The 18,602-nt window shown below is 37.6% G+C and overlaps 1 protein-coding gene across 3 annotated transcripts in view; it reads right to left on the reverse strand.

Moving 5' to 3' along the window:
* Window positions 1-18,602, reverse strand: part of NAALADL2 (N-acetylated alpha-linked acidic dipeptidase like 2) — a 1,658,881-nt gene that overhangs the window by 899,194 nt on the left and 741,085 nt on the right. For all 3 annotated transcript variants that reach the window (XM_042234309.2, XM_060393545.1, XM_042234305.2), the window contains one exon: window positions 16,662-17,163. In XM_042234309.2, coding sequence (XP_042090243.1) covers window positions 16,662-17,155 — 494 coding nt within the window. In that variant the 5' untranslated portion in view covers window positions 17,156-17,163. The remainder of the gene's footprint in view (window positions 1-16,661; window positions 17,164-18,602) is intronic.

Here is an 18,602-nt window from a genome sequence, read left to right on the forward strand (position 1 = left end):
ACTGTACCTTATGCTGACTAGTCTATTCACAACTTGACAGTCTGTTTACCACTTCTGTATACTGTTGTCACTAAAACACATCATTTGGTGATTACAAAGTGCTAATGTGTTGTTTCCAAGACTAGTTTTGTTATTTTTTATGCTTTATGTACTTATTTTTTTGATAATACAAGCCCCACTAGCATAACTCATTACTGACACACAAAGCAGACAGACAATTCATTTTAGTTCTATGATCTCTCCTTGACCACTGTCAATATCTGAGAGGACATTCTGAGCTATTCAGAATGTTGAAATTCTTAAATCTGACACTAGAGAAACAAAGTGAGTATCTTTTCAAAGGAGTAATATCTATTATCACTCCCTCACTTAAAGACTCTGAGATTCTTACAACCCATATTTCTACCAAATACTAAGTGAATCAGTTTTAAAAATCAAATATAGAAGATTTTTTCCTTTGCTGCCTAAAAGTATATATTCACTTTTATGCTAACACTTCTTATAGACTTGGTATGAAAGTCTTAAGACAAGCATGTTATCTGTTATTTGCAAATGCTCAAAGTTTTACATATAACTTACAAAAAGTGTTTTATTAGCACCTTTCATTTAAACAAAAATAAAGCCAAGTTTATACACTAATCACCACATGTCTTGAATAGATTTTGGTACCAGTATGTCAAGAAACTATACCTAACCTCTGTGACATCTATGCTGCTGCTGCTGCTGCTAAGTTGCTTTAGTCGTGTCCGACTCTGTGTGACCCCATGGACTGCAGCCTACCAGACTCCTCCGTCCATGGGATTTTCCAGGCCAGAGTACTGGAGTGGGGTGCCATTGCCTTCTCCGTGTGACATCTATAACAAGGTTTAATTGGAAACACACCACCACCACCACCTTCCCACACACACAACAAACTGGATTCCAATACTAACTCAACAAGCTTTTGTTTGTTGTTTGCTCAGGCTCTCAGAAATCAGGCAAGCACTCCTATTAACTGCTTAAACTCTCTAAGTGGGAATCAGAGTTAATTTCAAGAACGAATGGAGAAGTAGGTATTTATGTCTGCAAATATGTAATAGATATGATGACTCTAAATAAGTGGACATAGATTCATTTTACTAATTAGTCGAAAACATTTTAACATTGTTATTTTCCATTTAAACCTGTTTATAGATGCTTTAACTTCAAGAACCCATTTTATTTTATTATAAAAGTTTGGGAAGAGACACAGATCAGTGTGTCCCTGATTAAATAATTATTAAAAAGAAAGGACAACTATGAAAAGTTTTCTGATTTGAATGGGTTGAAATGAATTGCTACTATGGCCATATGCATCTGCTTTGAGATTTTCTCATTGTTTGTATATTAAAATTAGTCTAAGCCTCCTGTCTCACCAAACACCACATAGTGAATAACGGTAAAATCTCCAATTTTAGGCAGATTTTTTCATTCTAAGAATTTCTAAATTCCAATGCACTATTGTGACATTCCAACCATGGCTAAATGGTTTAGGGTTTACAGCATATTCTAGAAAGTCTACTAAGTTCTCACATTCTGCTTTCCTGTGTTTAATTGCCACATGATTAGTAATGCCACATCAGAGTGTCATAAAGCATAGCTAGTTAGTTTTTCAATGCCTGAAGTAGCTCTAAGAGTATTAACACATGTTTAGTTTACCTTTATAAAATAAATATCCATTGAGAACAATGAAATGTAAATTAGTTAGATTCACTTTGGTCTAATAGTATCAGGAAGCCCATAGACTAAGGAGAGTACTCTGTCAAAATCCTATTTCCATCTAGCCATATCCATAACCCCTCCAGGCTGCCTGGGTTCTCGCTCAGGGTTAGTCTGATTTATCAGAGTTTATTTTAGCTGTGAAGCTAAATTCAACTGTTGAAAAGAACTACTGCCACACCTGTGTGATTTAATACTCCTCTAATGAGAATCTTTCTTCTCCTAATGACACTTTGTCTATATCTGTTTTACTGCAATTATAACAGTCAGCATCTACTGGGACATATTTTTCTCTTTATCCTTCACCAAGACTTCAAGCTCTTTGCAATCAGACACTACATTATATTCCTTTGAGAAATCCATTCCTACCTACTGTACAAAGCAGATGTTTAATATATCCAGGTAATTTACTGTATTCTTAGTTGCTCAGTCGTGTTTGACTCTCTGTGACCCAATGCACTGTAGCCCACCAGGCACCTCTGTCCATGGGGATTCTGCAGGCAAGAACACTGGAGTGGGTTGTCATATACCTCCTCCAGGGGATCTTCCCAATGCAGGGATCGAACCCAGGTCTCCTGTATTGCAGGCAGATTTTTTTACTGTCTGAGCCACCAGGGAAGCCCAGACAACTTACTAAAGCCTGACAACTCCAAGTCAACGATGAAGCTTTCACATTTTTGTGCATCTTATGAGAAAAGGCACAGACTGCCTTTAACTCAGAATTATCATCCAGGGGCATGTATACAGCAAACAGCCTTGGAAGATATAGTGTTTCTCCCAGAGAAAAAGTCAGGTCCATTCACAGCTTTGTTAAGATAAATATAGTGTTTACTTCACACGTGTGACTACTCCCCAGTATAAAAGATCTGGGATCCCTGAACAGAAGGTTTCTCTTCTGTGATGCAACCACACCATGTTCTGGTGTCCACTAACTCTCTTTTCATCACCCTGTGGGAAGCTGTTCTCAAAGAACTCATGCAAGCATAATGCTTAGGCTGCTTACTATGCTATAATAAACAATCGTTCATCTTTGATCCAGGGGTCTCACGTCTTCTCCAAGTTGCCATGCAACAAATCCTGACTGATGTGTTCACTTGGCAGCTCAGTAAAACCTGAGACATGGCAAAACGTCTTGGCAAAAAGAACTGAGACAGAGGATTTAGTCTCAAAGCCTGAGAATTTTAGTTTGTATCAATGTTGGACAGGAGATATATAATCAGATTTGTATACCATGGCTCTCACTTCAGCATTTTAGCACTTGTATACCTCTTCACTGATGCTCCACCAACACATAGCTCATTGATAATGCACCTGATGAACATTAAGTATTTACTGTGAAAGTGACACCTATAACCATCTCTGCACTGTCCTTATTTCCAGTCCCTTCCTGTGTCTAACCTGTGCTTCAAAAAGTGATCGTAAGAAAAGATACTTCTGGACTTGTATTCTCCTACTCAGAAATTATTGATAATTTATCATTATCTCAGAACCAACTTCTAACCAACTTTGCTCCAAAATTCCTCATGAGATTATCCTTACTTCTTCACTCTTTACAGTATTTTTTAACAAAAACAGGCTGCTGCTTCTTCTCTGCCTACTGCTGTCATCCTAAAGAATGTGGTTTTCAGTAGGAAAGCTGGACTTTTCCCTGTTGAGAGCCAAGATATTTTATTTCTAAGGTGGAATAAGTGTTATTAGCAAATATGATCAGGCACTTCATACACTATGCATTATTTTGGCTGACACTGAAATTCTTGGATGAAATACTTAAAATATCAAAGGTGAGACTTATGGGCATGACTTAGAAGAAGAAAAAAAAAAATAACATGAACATGAACATCAAGTTGACAGAAGAGGAGAGAAGTAAAGAACAGACACAGGTTGGGCTACACTCCAAAAAAAAAAAACACCAGCCTGTGAAGGATGGTGATCAACGAGAAATTACCACTGGAGAATGGCTGAAGACCTTTTACTAACAAAAATTAACAGCAATAAAAAATGGATGATTTTGTGTTTTATGGATGTCCCTGGTGGTTCAGTGGTTAAGAATCTGTCTTCCAATGCAGGGGACACAGTTCAATTCCTGGCGGAGGAACTAAGATCCCACAGGCCATGGGGCAACTAAGCCTGAGCACCTCAAACTCTGAACTCTGGACCCCGTTTACCACAAGCCCACATGCTTCAGCTAAAATCTAATGCAGCAAAAAAAAAAAATAAACAAATTAAAAATATGTGTTTTACATGCTAATCCCTAAGTACTTTTTTATATCTCTTTAAAAGCACTGCAGATGGTGAGTGCAGTCATTAAATTAAAAGACGCTTACTCCTTGGAAGAAAAGTTATGACCAACCTAGACAGCATATTAAAAAGAAAAGACATTACTTTGCCAACAAAGGTCCGTCTAGCCAAGGCTATGGTTTTTCCAGTGGTCATGTATAGATGTGAGAGTTGGACTATAAAGAAAGCTGAGCACTGAAGAATTGATGCTTTTGAGCTGAAGAAGTTGAAGAAGACTCATGAGAGTCCCATGGACTTCAAGGAGATCCAACCAGCCCGTCCTAAGGGAAATCAGTTCTGAATATTCACTGGAAGGACTGATGTTGAAGCTGAAACTCCAATACTTTGGCCGTCTGATGCAAAGAGCTGACTCATTTGAAAGACCCTGATGCTGAGAAAGATTGAAGGCAGGATGAGAAGGGGATGACAGAGGATGAGATGTTTGGATGGCATCACCAACTTGATGGATATGAGTTTGAGTAAAGTTCAGGAGTTGGTGGACAGGGAGGCCTGGTGTTCTGCAGTCCATGAGGTCATGAAGAGTCAGACATGACTGAGCTACTGAACTTAAATGATATGAAAGTGGGACAACTATCACCTACATTTTATAAATATAGGAAAACTGTGTTATCATAAGTTTAAGAAATTCCTCAAGATCATACAGCTGAATATAGTAGAGATGGGATTTGATCCCATGCAGACTGATTCTAAATCCCTTTCCAAGTTGTTTGCATTGTTGTGCTATAAATCCCCCTGAGTTCATGTCTTCAGTGGTATGGATGTTACAGAAATGCAGTATTGGCACCACAGAGAACAACAATATGTGTAGAATGCTCCCAATTTACCTTTTCCCAACTGCCTGACTGCAGAAGCTGGTAGCACTGAATCATGAGACTCCTGAGTCTACATGTTCCAGGAGTGACCTATGCTAAAGTTACCTGTGGACAACGGCTGAGTTGTGAGAAACTGCTTCAAGGTAAACTAACTCAGTAGCAGATGGAAATCCAAGTCTTTATTATTTTCCCAAATAAACTATTAGTACCTGCCTACAAAGAATCAAGGTTGATACTGGAGCATGAGTCAGTATTGAATTCAACAGTAGCTCTAGGTGCATATTTCTATTTTGTATCACTCTGATTTCAGAAACACTAGACATACATACTCCTATGACAAATTTGTATTAATAGTTTCATCTGCAGAAAAATACTGCATGACCTCTATCAACATTGAGTGTGCAGCTTAGATACAGATTCTGGAAAATCCTGGGCAGTATGTCAAGGCCAAATGGGACCTAAAAGTATGTTTGGTTTGCTGCTAAATTTTGCAGCCCTCTCTACGTTCCTTTTCAGATGCTCACTTCATTTCCACCCAGACTGGATAAATTTTCTGTGAATGAATCTTCATCTTCTTCCCAGGACTTGTACACAGCCAACACAGAATATGAGAGCCGAGCTTTCTTGGATCAGAACAGCTGAGCTGTTCTTTGACATTTCTCAAAGTCTTGGTTGTTGCCTCTTTCTCCCATTAGCTTCCACTTGTAGCCTCTTCTCTTCCCTTCTAAGAATTTTCTAGTCTAGTTTCTCATGGTTGCCTTTCCTTCCTGGGTTATTTTATAACCCAGGTTTCTAATTTAGACACCTTCTTTTAATTCAGCTGGCAGAAGGAAAACTTAATTTATTTTGTTAGTGATTGTCATCTTGTTTCTCTTACTTCAAATTGTTATCTAGTTTTCCTTTTTTTTTTTTTTTTTTGGTCATTCTGTGTCATTTTCACAGCTTCTCCTCCATCCAGTCAGCAAATTATTTTTCAAGTGGCATCCTCCCAATGGCCAAATTTCTTTTTCCTGATTAATGATAGTTGTTGTTGTTCAGTTGCTAAATTGTGTCTGACTCTTTGCAACCCCATGTACTGCAGCAAGCCAGGCTTCCCTGTCCTTCACCATCTCCAGGAGTTTGCTCAACTATTATTGCAGCAATACTTAATACCAATACTATCTGTCTTTCCATTTGCCCCTATTCCCACCAGAGGAAAAGATTTTTATTTCTAGCATGAACATCGCTAGCAGCAATCACTATCTTCTCTATATTTGTGGTTACTCCAAAGCTGCTACTTTCTCAATTCTGAGAACCCACCCCTTGAGACTTTTCAAATCCTCTGGTCCTGATTTCTTCTGGACATTTCCTGCCAAAAGGGTCACATTTTTCCACCAAAAAATACTAGAATAGGAAACCTTCTGATACCCTGTTCCTATTCATATGAAGTTGCAACATATATAGATGTTAAGAAAATTCACTTAAAAATATATTTTAATTGTCTTGTCTGTAAAGCAGCACTCTCACTGATACTGCCTGCAGCCTTAAACAGCTAACATGCACCACTGAGTGTCAGACCGTAATTACATATAATTAGCAAACTGCAACTCTTTCAAAAGATTATAACTGATTAAACAAGAACTAACATCTAAGGAATTCATGGTTAACAAATCATTCTTAGAATGATCATCTCAGAATAAGACAGCTGTAAGAAAGATTTTACTTATTGTATAATGTGGAGTTAGTGGGAAAAAAAACTAAACAGAAACAACCATGAGTAATGAGGCAGTCCTTAGAAATGAGGCTATTTGGGGAAGAAAAGCAGAACCTTAAGTAAGTTATCCTTTCTTCAGTAATTTTAAGGAGACACAGCGATGGAGCAGTGGTTCTTATTTAGAAGAATTAAATTCTGAGTTGGATATTGCAAATAATTAGAAATTTAAGGGTCATCAGAAGTCACCATCTCCTCCTATTTGCTGCTTCCTACTGAACTCACTCTTTACAAGTGGGTTAGCTTTATATTTTTCGTTGTTGTTTATTTGCAAAGATAGTGGTAAAGAGCAAATAAGTCAGCAGGGAAAAGAGTTCCATGGAAGCAAGGAGGACAGACAGGCTCCACCAAAAATCTGCTAAGCAATCTATAGTCCCACGGATATCCCAGGGTAAAGGTCCAGAGGAACTGGCCTGGCCCACCCTCCAGGAACATAGCAAGTGTCCACTTGAAACTGAATGGACCACTTCATTCAAAATTAACCCCTAGAGACCTCTGAAAATTAGTCAATCTCCTCCTCCTTCCCTTTCTACTGACTACAATGCATCATTTGTGTCATTATGCTTAGCTGACTGAACAACTATTTTCCCATTGGTTCCCTCTGGCCAGTGGGAACATAAACACCATAAATGCAGGTATCCTGTAGTCTTGTTCATCATTTTGGTGCTAACCCAGCACACAGTAGGCCCATAAGAAATAGTTATTAAATAAATACATGCATAAAGAAATGCAGTGATGTTAAAAGGCACTTGAATAAGATTTTGATGGTAGCCCATCAGGTGTAATTTTTTAATGGAATATAAATTTGATTAGAACAATACAAACCCTTAAATTAGAAAGGCGAAGTGTCTCCTTTCCCTATAACAGTGTATAGCTTTGACACTGCTTCTAACTCATTGGCACTTTTCTATATAAATAGATCATGTGCTTACCTTTGTTTATAATTTAACGTCTTTAAAACATAATTTTAAAATTCGAACCAGGACAAACAGATTGAATGGGAGTTTAGTTTCTCTAAATAAGAATGGCAGAAGGAAGGCTCAGATCTCTATTATGTGGCATGACAGCAGCAAGTGACTCACACCCAGCCATGGCTCACAAGAGCAAGATACAGAAAAAAATCTGTAAGGGTTTGGCCAGGAGAAAAACCCACAGGAAGTCAGAAGGAGTAGCAGCCTATGATAATCTGATACAGTTTATTAATATCTTGGCTGCCCCTCTGGGCTGAAACAAACATTTTTCTTTTGTTGTGCTTTGCTCACATGAATAGCAAGAGTACTCTGAAATAACCAGTTAAATTCTCCCACCCAGACACACTGAAGGCAGCTATAAGATAATTTCTGATGTTTCATCAAATTACAAAAATTATCAGGCTAATAAATTGGAACTTTTAAATATGTGTAGCAGCTTGAACTACAATATTGGTACAAGCTGATCTTACAAGTTGTTCCCTACAGAATAGAGTCAATATGATGAAACTTGAGTGAAGAAATAGAGAGAAAACACCCACACTGATTTTATTTTTACTGAAGGTAAAAAGCACCTGCACACATTTCTCTTCAAAGAAAAATGTTCAGTTTCATTTTCCTCTCACAGATAGAAATGTACTCCACAGAATCGGAATGACTTCTTTTGTTTCTTGTTCTATCAGAGTTTGATTTGCATATTTGGGGACATGATAACATGTTCTCTGTGATTTAAAGAGTTTATAAAAAAGGTAATTTGATCTCAAATTATAGTTTTCCTTATTTCTAATACTGAAAGCTGCACACCCTTCTGAGAAGTGAGTCATGAGAGGAAGACATTAGCTTGCCTTGTATGAGATAATAAAAAAAAAAGTTCCACAGGGGACGAGTTACATATTATGACACTATGAATATAAGACTCATTTGGATTTAATTCATCACTACATCATGTTGCACAGGAAAGCAATTTTTAAGCAATAGAAGCACACTTCATTTGTAAAGGGCCCAGCTATAACACACAATCAGTTATTGAAGACAGAAACTGATTTCCCAAATCAGGCATATAAAATTTAATATATTTTCTCCAGTTATAACGAAAGGGAAGGGAACTTCAATGCCATTTTTTTCCAGATAAGAATGACTCTTTGTAAAATTTGTAAGATGCATTTTTGCTTTGGGAGTTGACTACATTTTGATATCACCACATTTAATAAGTTGAAAAAATAAAGCATTTTTAAAATATTTTAAATACTTGGTAGACACTTAGAATTTCAAATTCCATCCTATAAATTTATTATTACACTATTAAAAATAAGATCGCAGATTAATAAGTATGATGATGATCATGGGCTATTAAAAAATTCAATTTTCCATATTATTCAGTTTAATACTAAAGACTGACTAAATTATTCTAGAGTGAAAAATATCCAGCCAAATTGCATTGGCTTATTTAAGTTTCCTAAATCTGCATGTATTGCTAGTTAGGGTTCTCCAGAGAAAGAGGACAAGGATGTATGTATGTATGTGTGTGTATATATATATATATATATACACACACACACATATATATATATAGAGAGAGAGAGAGAGACAGGGAAAGGGAAGAGGAGGGAGGGAAGGAGGGGGATATCTATTTTAAGAAGTCAGCTTATGCAATTGTGGAAGCTTGGCAAGCTCAAAATTTATAGGGTAGACCAGTAGGCTGGAGACTCAGAGAAGCACTGCTGCTCAAGTTCAAAAGTAGTCAGTGTGATGGTAGAACTCCCTCTTCTTCCAAAGAGGTCAGTGTTTTTCTATTAAGGCCTTCAACCAATTGGTTGAAACCCATCCACGTTATTAAAGATAATCTGCTTTACTCAAAGTCTACTGATTTAGATGTTAATCTCATTTAAAACAAAACAAAACACTTTCACAGAAATATCTACAATAATGTTTGACCAAACATCTGTGCACTGTGGCCTAGCCAAGTTGATATATAAAAATAACCATCAAACTGTAGTTATATAAAATCTAACAATTGGGAAAGAAATTCACCTATCCATTTTGTTAGTTTCCCAAGATAGGGTCAGTGGAGAGGAAGCTTTCATCATCCTTTTAAATATCTGCATTACCAACCAACTTTACTTTCTCTCCCATCAGCTAGAAATATCCATTAAAAAAATTTAGGTGGCTGCAATAAAATATGCAATGTTTACAAAATTCAGTTTACTTCAGTTGCTCAGTCATGTTCGACTCTGTGTGACCCCAATGGACAGGAGCACGCCAGGCTGTCCATCACCAACTACCCAAGCTTAATCAAACTAATGTCCATCAAGTCAGTGATGCCATCCAACCATCTCATCCTCTGTCATTCTCTTCTCTTCCTGCCTTCAGTCTTTCCCAGCATCAAGGTCTTTTCCAATGAGTCAGTTCTTCACATCAGGTGGCCAAAGTATTGACATTTTAGCTTAAACATCAGTCCCTCCAATGAATACCCAGGACTGATCTCCTTCAGGATAGACTGGTTGGATCTCCTTGAAGTCCAAGGGACTCTCAATAGTCTTCCTCAATACCACAGTCCAAAAGCATCGATTCTCCAGCGCTCAGCTTCCTTTATAGTCCAACTCTCACATCCATACATGACTACTGGAAAAACCAAAGCTTTGACTAGATGGACCATTACTGGTAAAGCAATGTCTCTGCTTTTTAAAATGCTGTCTTGGTTCAGTTCAGTTCAGTCACTCAGTCATGTCTGACTCTGTGACCCATGAACCACAGCACACCAGGCCTCCCTGTCCATCACCAACTCCCAGAGTCCACCCAAACCCATGTCCATCGAGTCAGTAATGCCATCCAACCACCTCATCCTCTTTTGTCCCCTTCTCCTCCTGCCCTCAATCTTTCCCAGCATCAGGGTCTTTTCAAATGAGTCAGCTCTTTACATCAGGTGGCCAAAGTATTGGAGTTTCAGCTTCAACATCAGTCCTTCCAAAGAACACCCAGGACTGGTCTCCTTTAGGATGGACTGGTTGGACCTCCTTGCAGTACAAGGGACTCTCAAGAGTCTTCTCCAACACCACAGTTCAAAAGCATCAATTCTTCTGCACTCAGCCTTCTTTATAGTCCAACTCTCACATCCATATATGACCACTGGAAAAACCATAGCCTTGACTAGATGGACCTTTGTTTGTCATATCTTTTCTTCCACGGAGCAAACATCTTTAATTTCATGGCTGCAATCACCATCTTCAGTGATTTTGAAGCCCCCCAAAATAGGTCACTGCTTCCATTGTTTCCCCGTCTATTTGCCATTAAGTGATGGGAGCAGAAGTCATGAACTTCGTTTTTTGAATGTTGAGTTTTAAGCCAACTTTTTCACTCTCCTCTTTCACTTTCATCAAGAAGCTCTTAGTTCTTCTGCCATAGGGTGGTATCATCTGTATATCTGAGGTTATTGATATTTCTCCTGGCAATCTCGATTCCAGCTTTTCTTCATCCAGCCCAGCATTTTGCATTATATACTCTGCATATAAGTTAAATAAGGAGGGTGACAATATACAGCCTTGATGTACTCCTTTCCCAATTTGGAACCAGTTGACAAAATTACCTCTTTTAAATTACCTACTTTAAATTTCTCCTATAAATTACCCTGATGAGATTATGGGATTAATGTTTTTAGCTGCAATTGTCAAACATATTGCTTAATTTCTAAAGCATGGATTGAGATTTTCAAATTGCAAGTCTCAAGGGGCCATCCATGTAGGTTATTTGAATCTTGTTTTATTGACATTAAAAAGGGACATGAAAGAGAGAAACGTGTAATCAGTTCCCAACCTTTCCATGTTTAGCCGTATTTCACTCCATTGAATGTGATCATTACCAACTTTTCTATTGCAAGAGTGTCAGGAAGTCAAGTGAATCCACAGGAAACTGACATACTTTATCCTCAGAGGAAAAGGTTTATTTTTCCCTTGTACTATATCTGACTGATCTTGTTCCTTTTTTTGGAATGAATAAGATCAAGAAGTGAATGGATGAAAAAGCCTATTATAGTCAATGTAGGAAAGATATAAGAAAAAATGTGATAAGCCTTAAGGTTGAGCAATTTTCAGAATAGGTAGCCAGTAAGCACAGATGATCTTGATATATATGACAAAAATATTTCACTGACCATCACTGAAAAAGAGTCCTATCTTTATGTAAAATACATTCCTCCCATTAAGAAAAAATCAAATTTGAAAAACTAAGAGTTCCTTTATCTTGATCCTTAACAATCTAATTCATTCCTGGTGTTTCACAGGAGAGACAGATTTAGTGAAAAAGATAAAGAAATTTGCTTACTAGGAAAGTAAGTAACCTAATTGTAGTATGTAACTTCAAATATAAAATAATTGAGTGAGGAGTGTGTAGGGAGCAGGAAGAGGGCAAGAGAGAAGGGATGGGATTGAGAGAAGGAGAGAGGGTAGAGGGAGAATCCTTTGATTCTACTTCACCATTAAAAAGGAAGAAAGCACGACTTCTAGCTGAACTGGCCTTAGCCTGAGACAACCCATTCCTTACACTGGCAGAGCATGAAAAGATCTGTGAGGGAATCTACTTTGCACCTCCACCAAACCTGTGATCATAGAAATATCTTTCTGTACAATGTGTACTTTCATCTCTTCTTTATAGAATGGAAATGCTCCCTAGATTAAACAGAATATCATTAAAAACTGTCGAGTGATTGGCAGACTGCTTGGAATACAGCAGACACACAGCACATGTTTTCAATAGAGAAAAGAAAATCTGCTACCCTTAAAATCAACTTTTTAGCATATTCTATAAGAATGTATATACATTAAAAAGTCAAAGGCTTTATATATATATATATATATATATATATATATACATATATACATAATTTTGAATTTCAGTAATATACATAAAGAGCCAAAAGTATATGTTCTTTTCTTTTAAAAAATGATCATACACATAGAAGTGAAGGCTTTATAAGAAGGTCTATATTTTGGGTACATTGTCTCCTGCAATAAAGATTTACTGAGTGACCATGTACTATGACCCAAGGACTGGGCCAGACTCATAGTTCTTTCTCTCCTGCAAGATAGAAGGTGGTTTAGGTCAACAGAAAGAGAGAAAAAGTACTGATTGTTGCAGGGAAAGAGAGAAAGAACTCAACTGGTGGGAGATCAAAAAAGGGGATTATAGAGATTCCCTGGAATTCCAGTGGTTGTACTCAGGCTTTCACTGAGGCACATGAACACACTCAAAAGTTGCCTAGGATTAAGAAGGTAGCCTTTGCTTTAAAGACCCTCTGTCAATAATCTTCACTCATCCTCTTGGTGGGTGCTGCTCTTGCTCCTGCCAAAGGCCTAAGGATTGTGAAAGGCATGAGCTCTGATGAGGCATGAGCACTCATCTGTGAGCTGAGCCAGTCACTTAAGGGAATTAATGTCACTCTACATAACACCGAGAAACTGAGTGAAGCAGTTGCTTTATCTAAAGTCCAGAGTAATAAAATACTATGGGTAATTAAATAGATCTTATCCTTTGTATTCCTTTTGTGATTAAATTTGAGACAATACGCATTTGCTATCTGGAGAGATCAGTGATAGGATAGCTAATTACTTTCTTTAGGAACCATCACTCTATTACTGTTACATTCATTCTGCTGTCATTTGCATAAATTGAATTATGTGCACTGCTTAAATACATTTACATGTTTTTCTCCAATTCAAATGCCATTTGCTTTACTGCCGTCTTCATATTTCCCAACCTCCCTGCTCTCATTCCCTCTAATACTAAAATTGGATAGGAACACATACACACACACACAGACACACAGACACACACACACACACAAGACAGGCTAAAATATAATTCAAGACAGAGGAAGAGCAGGAAGATGTCTGGAAAGTACAGCTCGAGAGAATAGCTGCTGATAGCATCATCATCAAACCTGGCATTTTAAAAGTATGACAGTAAATTCATATATATATACACACACATACACATATATGCATATACATACATATATATATATATATATATATATATATATATATAGGGACAGAAAGAGCGCTAGGCACGAGCTGTGGGGTCAGAGGAGAAATAACTCATGATAATTTATACATGTTCTAAACTTCTAAAGAGTTAAGCAGGAGCTAAGAAAATATGGCATTTTCTTTAATGCTTGTAAAGATCATTTCACAGTATAACTTAACTCCTGGCTAATTACTTGTAATAAGCCAGAGAATAATGAAAAATATTGCCTCTGTCACAATAATGCAGATATTTTAAAAATCTAGGGATTTTCTTATTGTTCATTTTTATTTGTTAACAAATAAGATACATCAACTGAATGAAATTCAGAAAGATGGGACACCATATATGAAGTGATAGACTATTTCACTACTGCAACATTCAGTAAACATAAACTTTTAAATTATAAAAGTAGTTCATCCATGCCAAAAAGAACTACAAGTGGTCAATTAAGATATAAAAGTTTGTCAACACTATTTTTGGCCTATCAAAGCAAAAAATAACTAGGACCTAGAAGGTTGGCAGTCCTACAAGGCAATTTGGTAACACAAAGCAAACAACTAAACAAATTTAAACTCTGAATCTGTGATCACTTCCAGGAATTTATCAGAAGGAAATAATTAAATATACACACTTATGTATGAAAATGTAGTACAAGCTAAATGTATATTTGTAAAGAACAGGCTCAATAAATTCATGCCCTCTACATAAGGGAATACCAGCAACATTTTAATGTAATGATTCAATTCTGTGTTTATTGGTTTGAAAATGGTTCTCACTATACTGTAAGTGGAAAAAATTCAACAGCAGAAGTCAAAAAATATAGATGGTATAATGCAATTTTGCTGCTTGATAGGATAAGATAAAAAGAATAAAATTATGGGACCAAAGTGGTAAGATTATGGGTGTATACTTTATATTTTTCTAATTTTCTGTCTATATTTCACTTGTAAGAAGGGGAAATAATAATCCCCTTTCATTAAAAAAGATACAGTATTAGCCATAATTAGAATGTAGAAAGGAACTAAAGAGCCTCTGATGAAAGTAAAAGAGGAGGGTGAAAAAGTTGGCTTAAAACTCAACATTCAGAAAACTAAGATCAAGGCATCTGGTCCTATCACTTCAAGGCAAATAGAAGTGGAAACAGTGGAAGTAGTGACAGACTTTATTTTCGTGGGCGCCAATGCTTTGGCCACGTGATGAGAAAAATTGACTCATTGGAAAAATCCCTGATGCTGGGAAAGACTGAAGGCAGGAACTGGGGATGACAGAGGATGAGATGGTTGGATGGCATCACCAACTCGAAGGACATGAATTTGAGCAAGCTCCAGGAAGTTGGTGATGGACAAGGTAGCCTGGCATGCTGCAGTCCATGGGGTCACAAAGAGTCAGACACGACTGAGTGGCTGAACCGAACTGAATCAACAGCCTTCCTGCTGAGTTCAGCCAACCAACAGATAACTGGGAGGAGGGCAGAAGGAAGAGAGAAGCCGTGGTACTTCTTATTCTGCTTTCAGTGGTGCCTCTGGCTGAGGTTACATCTCCCACCAACCCATTTGTGTATCCAGAAAATTCCACCTTCCACTGAGTTTCCGCAACTCACTCTTTCTCCAGCCTAGGTTTAGTCATGACTTCATTCTGCTGTTCATCTGTTGGCTATCTCAGTGTCCCCAAATTGGCTTCTCAGTTTTTCAGCTCTGTTGAAATTATTTCCCTATTTTAAATGCCCTCTCTTTTAAGTATTCAGAGAGATTTCTGCTGTGGTTGGATCCTAATTGATACAATCACTGATTATAAGACAATGTTGTATCTTTCACTCAATTCACTATAAATAATTGACATTGAGAAATACCATCAAAATTGTTAGTTTCTTCATTTGACAGAGACATAGAAGGACATAGCAAACAAATGACCATGAATCGTGTGATGTTCAGACAGAATTATATTTCACCAACATCAGTGTGATATGTCCGTACATAGATTAAATGATGCATCTGCAGTGGGCATGCTCCCTAGAAGATCCCTAGAAATGCATGTGTGCTAACATATTGTTGGTAATAAGTTGGTGTAACCCAAAAGGAATATCCTTATGACCTAATATACCTTTCTCTCAACTACCTACACACAACAAATATGTTTCACTTAGGATTAGTCTTTATTACCAAGTATGGAAGACCCAAGTGAATCCTAATAATTAATCTTCCCTTCCAGTTCCTCACCTCTCTAAATGTATCAACTAGGAAACCCTTTACAATTCAATATATATGTTAACAATAGGATAAGCAATAAAATTTAACTTACCCATTTGTCATATGATTTGAGTGGAGCTTTTCCCAAGAACTCAGAATTAAAGCCTGATAAAAATATCTTATCATTTAACTTATAAATAACACATTCTGGCTAAAGAGGTCATAGGCAGACTTACCTTAAGAGAGAGATGACCTTTTACAACTGCCTGATACGTAGAACCCAATGTGTTTCAATATAAGCACTCATTGGGAAGCTCAGTGATGCAGGGAACCAAATACTACCAGTGCTTGCCTTTGCTCTTGACAGTTATTTAAGTCCATAAAGCACATTTATTTTACTCTGATGTCATTAAAAATTTCAATCATACGTCTAATGCACTAGTTTTTATTACATGTACATCCAGCAATCTTTGCATACCAATTTGCCCTACCTGGAATTTCCCAAGAGGGAGAAAATATAGTGGTTCAAGTCTTTTAGTATCTACAGGGGTTATGGTTCTTATTATTGATTATCAAAGCATCATCATAAATTTGTACTATAGTATCATAAATCTGAAACCATGCATCCCCCTCCATGAAGGGGTTGCTGGTAAGTTATAATTTTGCAATAATCACATTCTTCTTTTTTTTTTAATGGGGTGGTCGGTATGTTTTGTATTTTATACATTAGGTTTGATCATAAGGATTATTTTCTCACATATTCCAGAGTGTCTGCATTTCAGGGGAGGGCGGACTAACTTTAAACCATGGAAACATCACCAGTAGGATATTCCCTGTAAGACATCTTTCCCAGGAGATGCATCCCACCAACATCCATTGTTTGCACACCTACCTGAAAGACTTCTTAATATCTTCTGCTTGGATTGTCTTGAGAATCTCCTGGTATAACTGAAGATCAAGGGTTCCTGAAGATGTAGCATTTGAAGGGCAATTTTTATGTGAGTAATAGCCTATCAAGATTCCAGAAATAAATAAAATGATTGCCATGCAAAATATTTTTAAAAGGCGGCAAAAGTTGCAGGGGTTGCTCTTTGGTGCAGATCTTGTATAATGGGTCACATAGTCAGATTCTTCTTGAAGTCTCTGAAACCTTCCTTTGGGTGAAGTTGCTGGTTGAATGGGATCAAGATTGAGGTCTGCAGTCTCTGAATTTTCCAGGTTCTGATTCTCAGCACTGTTTAGCTGGAACTGGTCAAAACCAGGCTCCTCCAGTTCCTTTTCCATGTCCCACTCTAAGTCAAGTGCAGTGGCTTGGAGGTCATCATTGTCTAAGTACTGTGAATGTCCTGGAGCTCTTTGATCTGCACTGACCTTCTGATAGGCCATCTTTTTACCTGTGAAAATAAGAAAAGTATATTTTATGAAAATAAACCAACAAAGACAACTTCCAAGGTGAAAACAAATAACCTATATCACGTTCTAAGTCACTTCAGTCATGTCTGACTCTTTGAGATCCTTATGGACCACAGCTTGCCAGTCTCCTCTGTCCATGGGATTCTCCAGGCAAGAATACTGGATTGAGTTGTCATGCCTTCCTCTGGGGCAATCTTCCCAATCCAAATTAGCTGTGTAGAAAATTGTAATGATTATGAGTAGGGGAAATACCTCATTCTTATAGTATCCATAAGTGCATGCATGCATGCTCAGTCATGTTCAATTCTTTGGGACCCCATGGACTATAGCCCTGCAGGCTTCTCTGTCCACGGGATTTTCCAGGCAAAAATATTGGAGTGGGATGTCATTTCCTCTTTCAGGGGATCTTCCCAACCTAGGAATCAAACCCGCATCTCATCTCTTGTATCTCCTGAACTGGCAGTCAGATTCTTTCCTGCTGAGCCACTGGGGAAGCCTCCCTAAAGAAAATCATTCAGTAATAATCTTATACTGTGCTGTTGATGTTTGCTATAGGAGAAAAGACAATAAATAAAAATAGAAGGCACTTGATACAAAACTGTGAGAAAACATCACACACACACACACACACACACACACAATTCCTCTGAGGCTCAGGAGAATAAAACTCAAATGCACAACTGCATTAAAGATAATGTATGTAATGAAAAAGTTTAAACTTTTTTTTCAAGGTCACTTTTAAGAAAAACTGAGAACAGAAGCAATAATGTTGTGACTTTTTAAGTTAAGATGAGGTGGGAGTTGGGTGGGGGGGGAGACCCTGGGATCAGTTACATTACCAGAGCTCATTTTAAAAATGTTAATTCAGGTTAAGAATGAAAACAGTAAAATGAAGTAGCACCTCTATAGACATTCAAGAAGCAAAATATGGTGTTTTGCCTACTCATGAGTTATCAAAATGATTGGAAAACCTTGACACTACCATAGAAAGCTCACATGTTCCCTGGGATTAGTGACATGAATTGGCCTGGCTCGCTGAACTTTAAATAAAGTCTGGGATGGCATCTATCCAAACAAGGAAGCCTTTTGCCAGGATAGGAGGGTTTAGTTTCATAACCTTGCTACAGAGTGGCAGATGGAAGCTTTTCTCCCCTACACCGTTCTGGATGACAGTTTGCTGTATCCTGCAGAGTGGTATTAGGATAACTGGGCTAATTAACTACAAGTGGTCTTCAGTCTGTATTCAGTAACACACCGGTGTATAGTGGTTGCAGATTAAGAGTATTTATACTTAAATTTTCTGTGTATTAGATTTGTCATCCCAGCTGGATTCTAAGGTCTCCCACTATGTTTTATGATTTTTTCTACGTGCACCACTGTGGTGGGTGAAAAACAGAGCACAGCCGACAACTGACTTCCT

Source organism: Ovis aries, chromosome 1 (genome assembly GCF_016772045.2).
Source record: "Ovis aries strain OAR_USU_Benz2616 breed Rambouillet chromosome 1, ARS-UI_Ramb_v3.0, whole genome shotgun sequence".
NCBI classification, from domain to species: domain Eukaryota; kingdom Metazoa; phylum Chordata; class Mammalia; order Artiodactyla; family Bovidae; genus Ovis; species Ovis aries.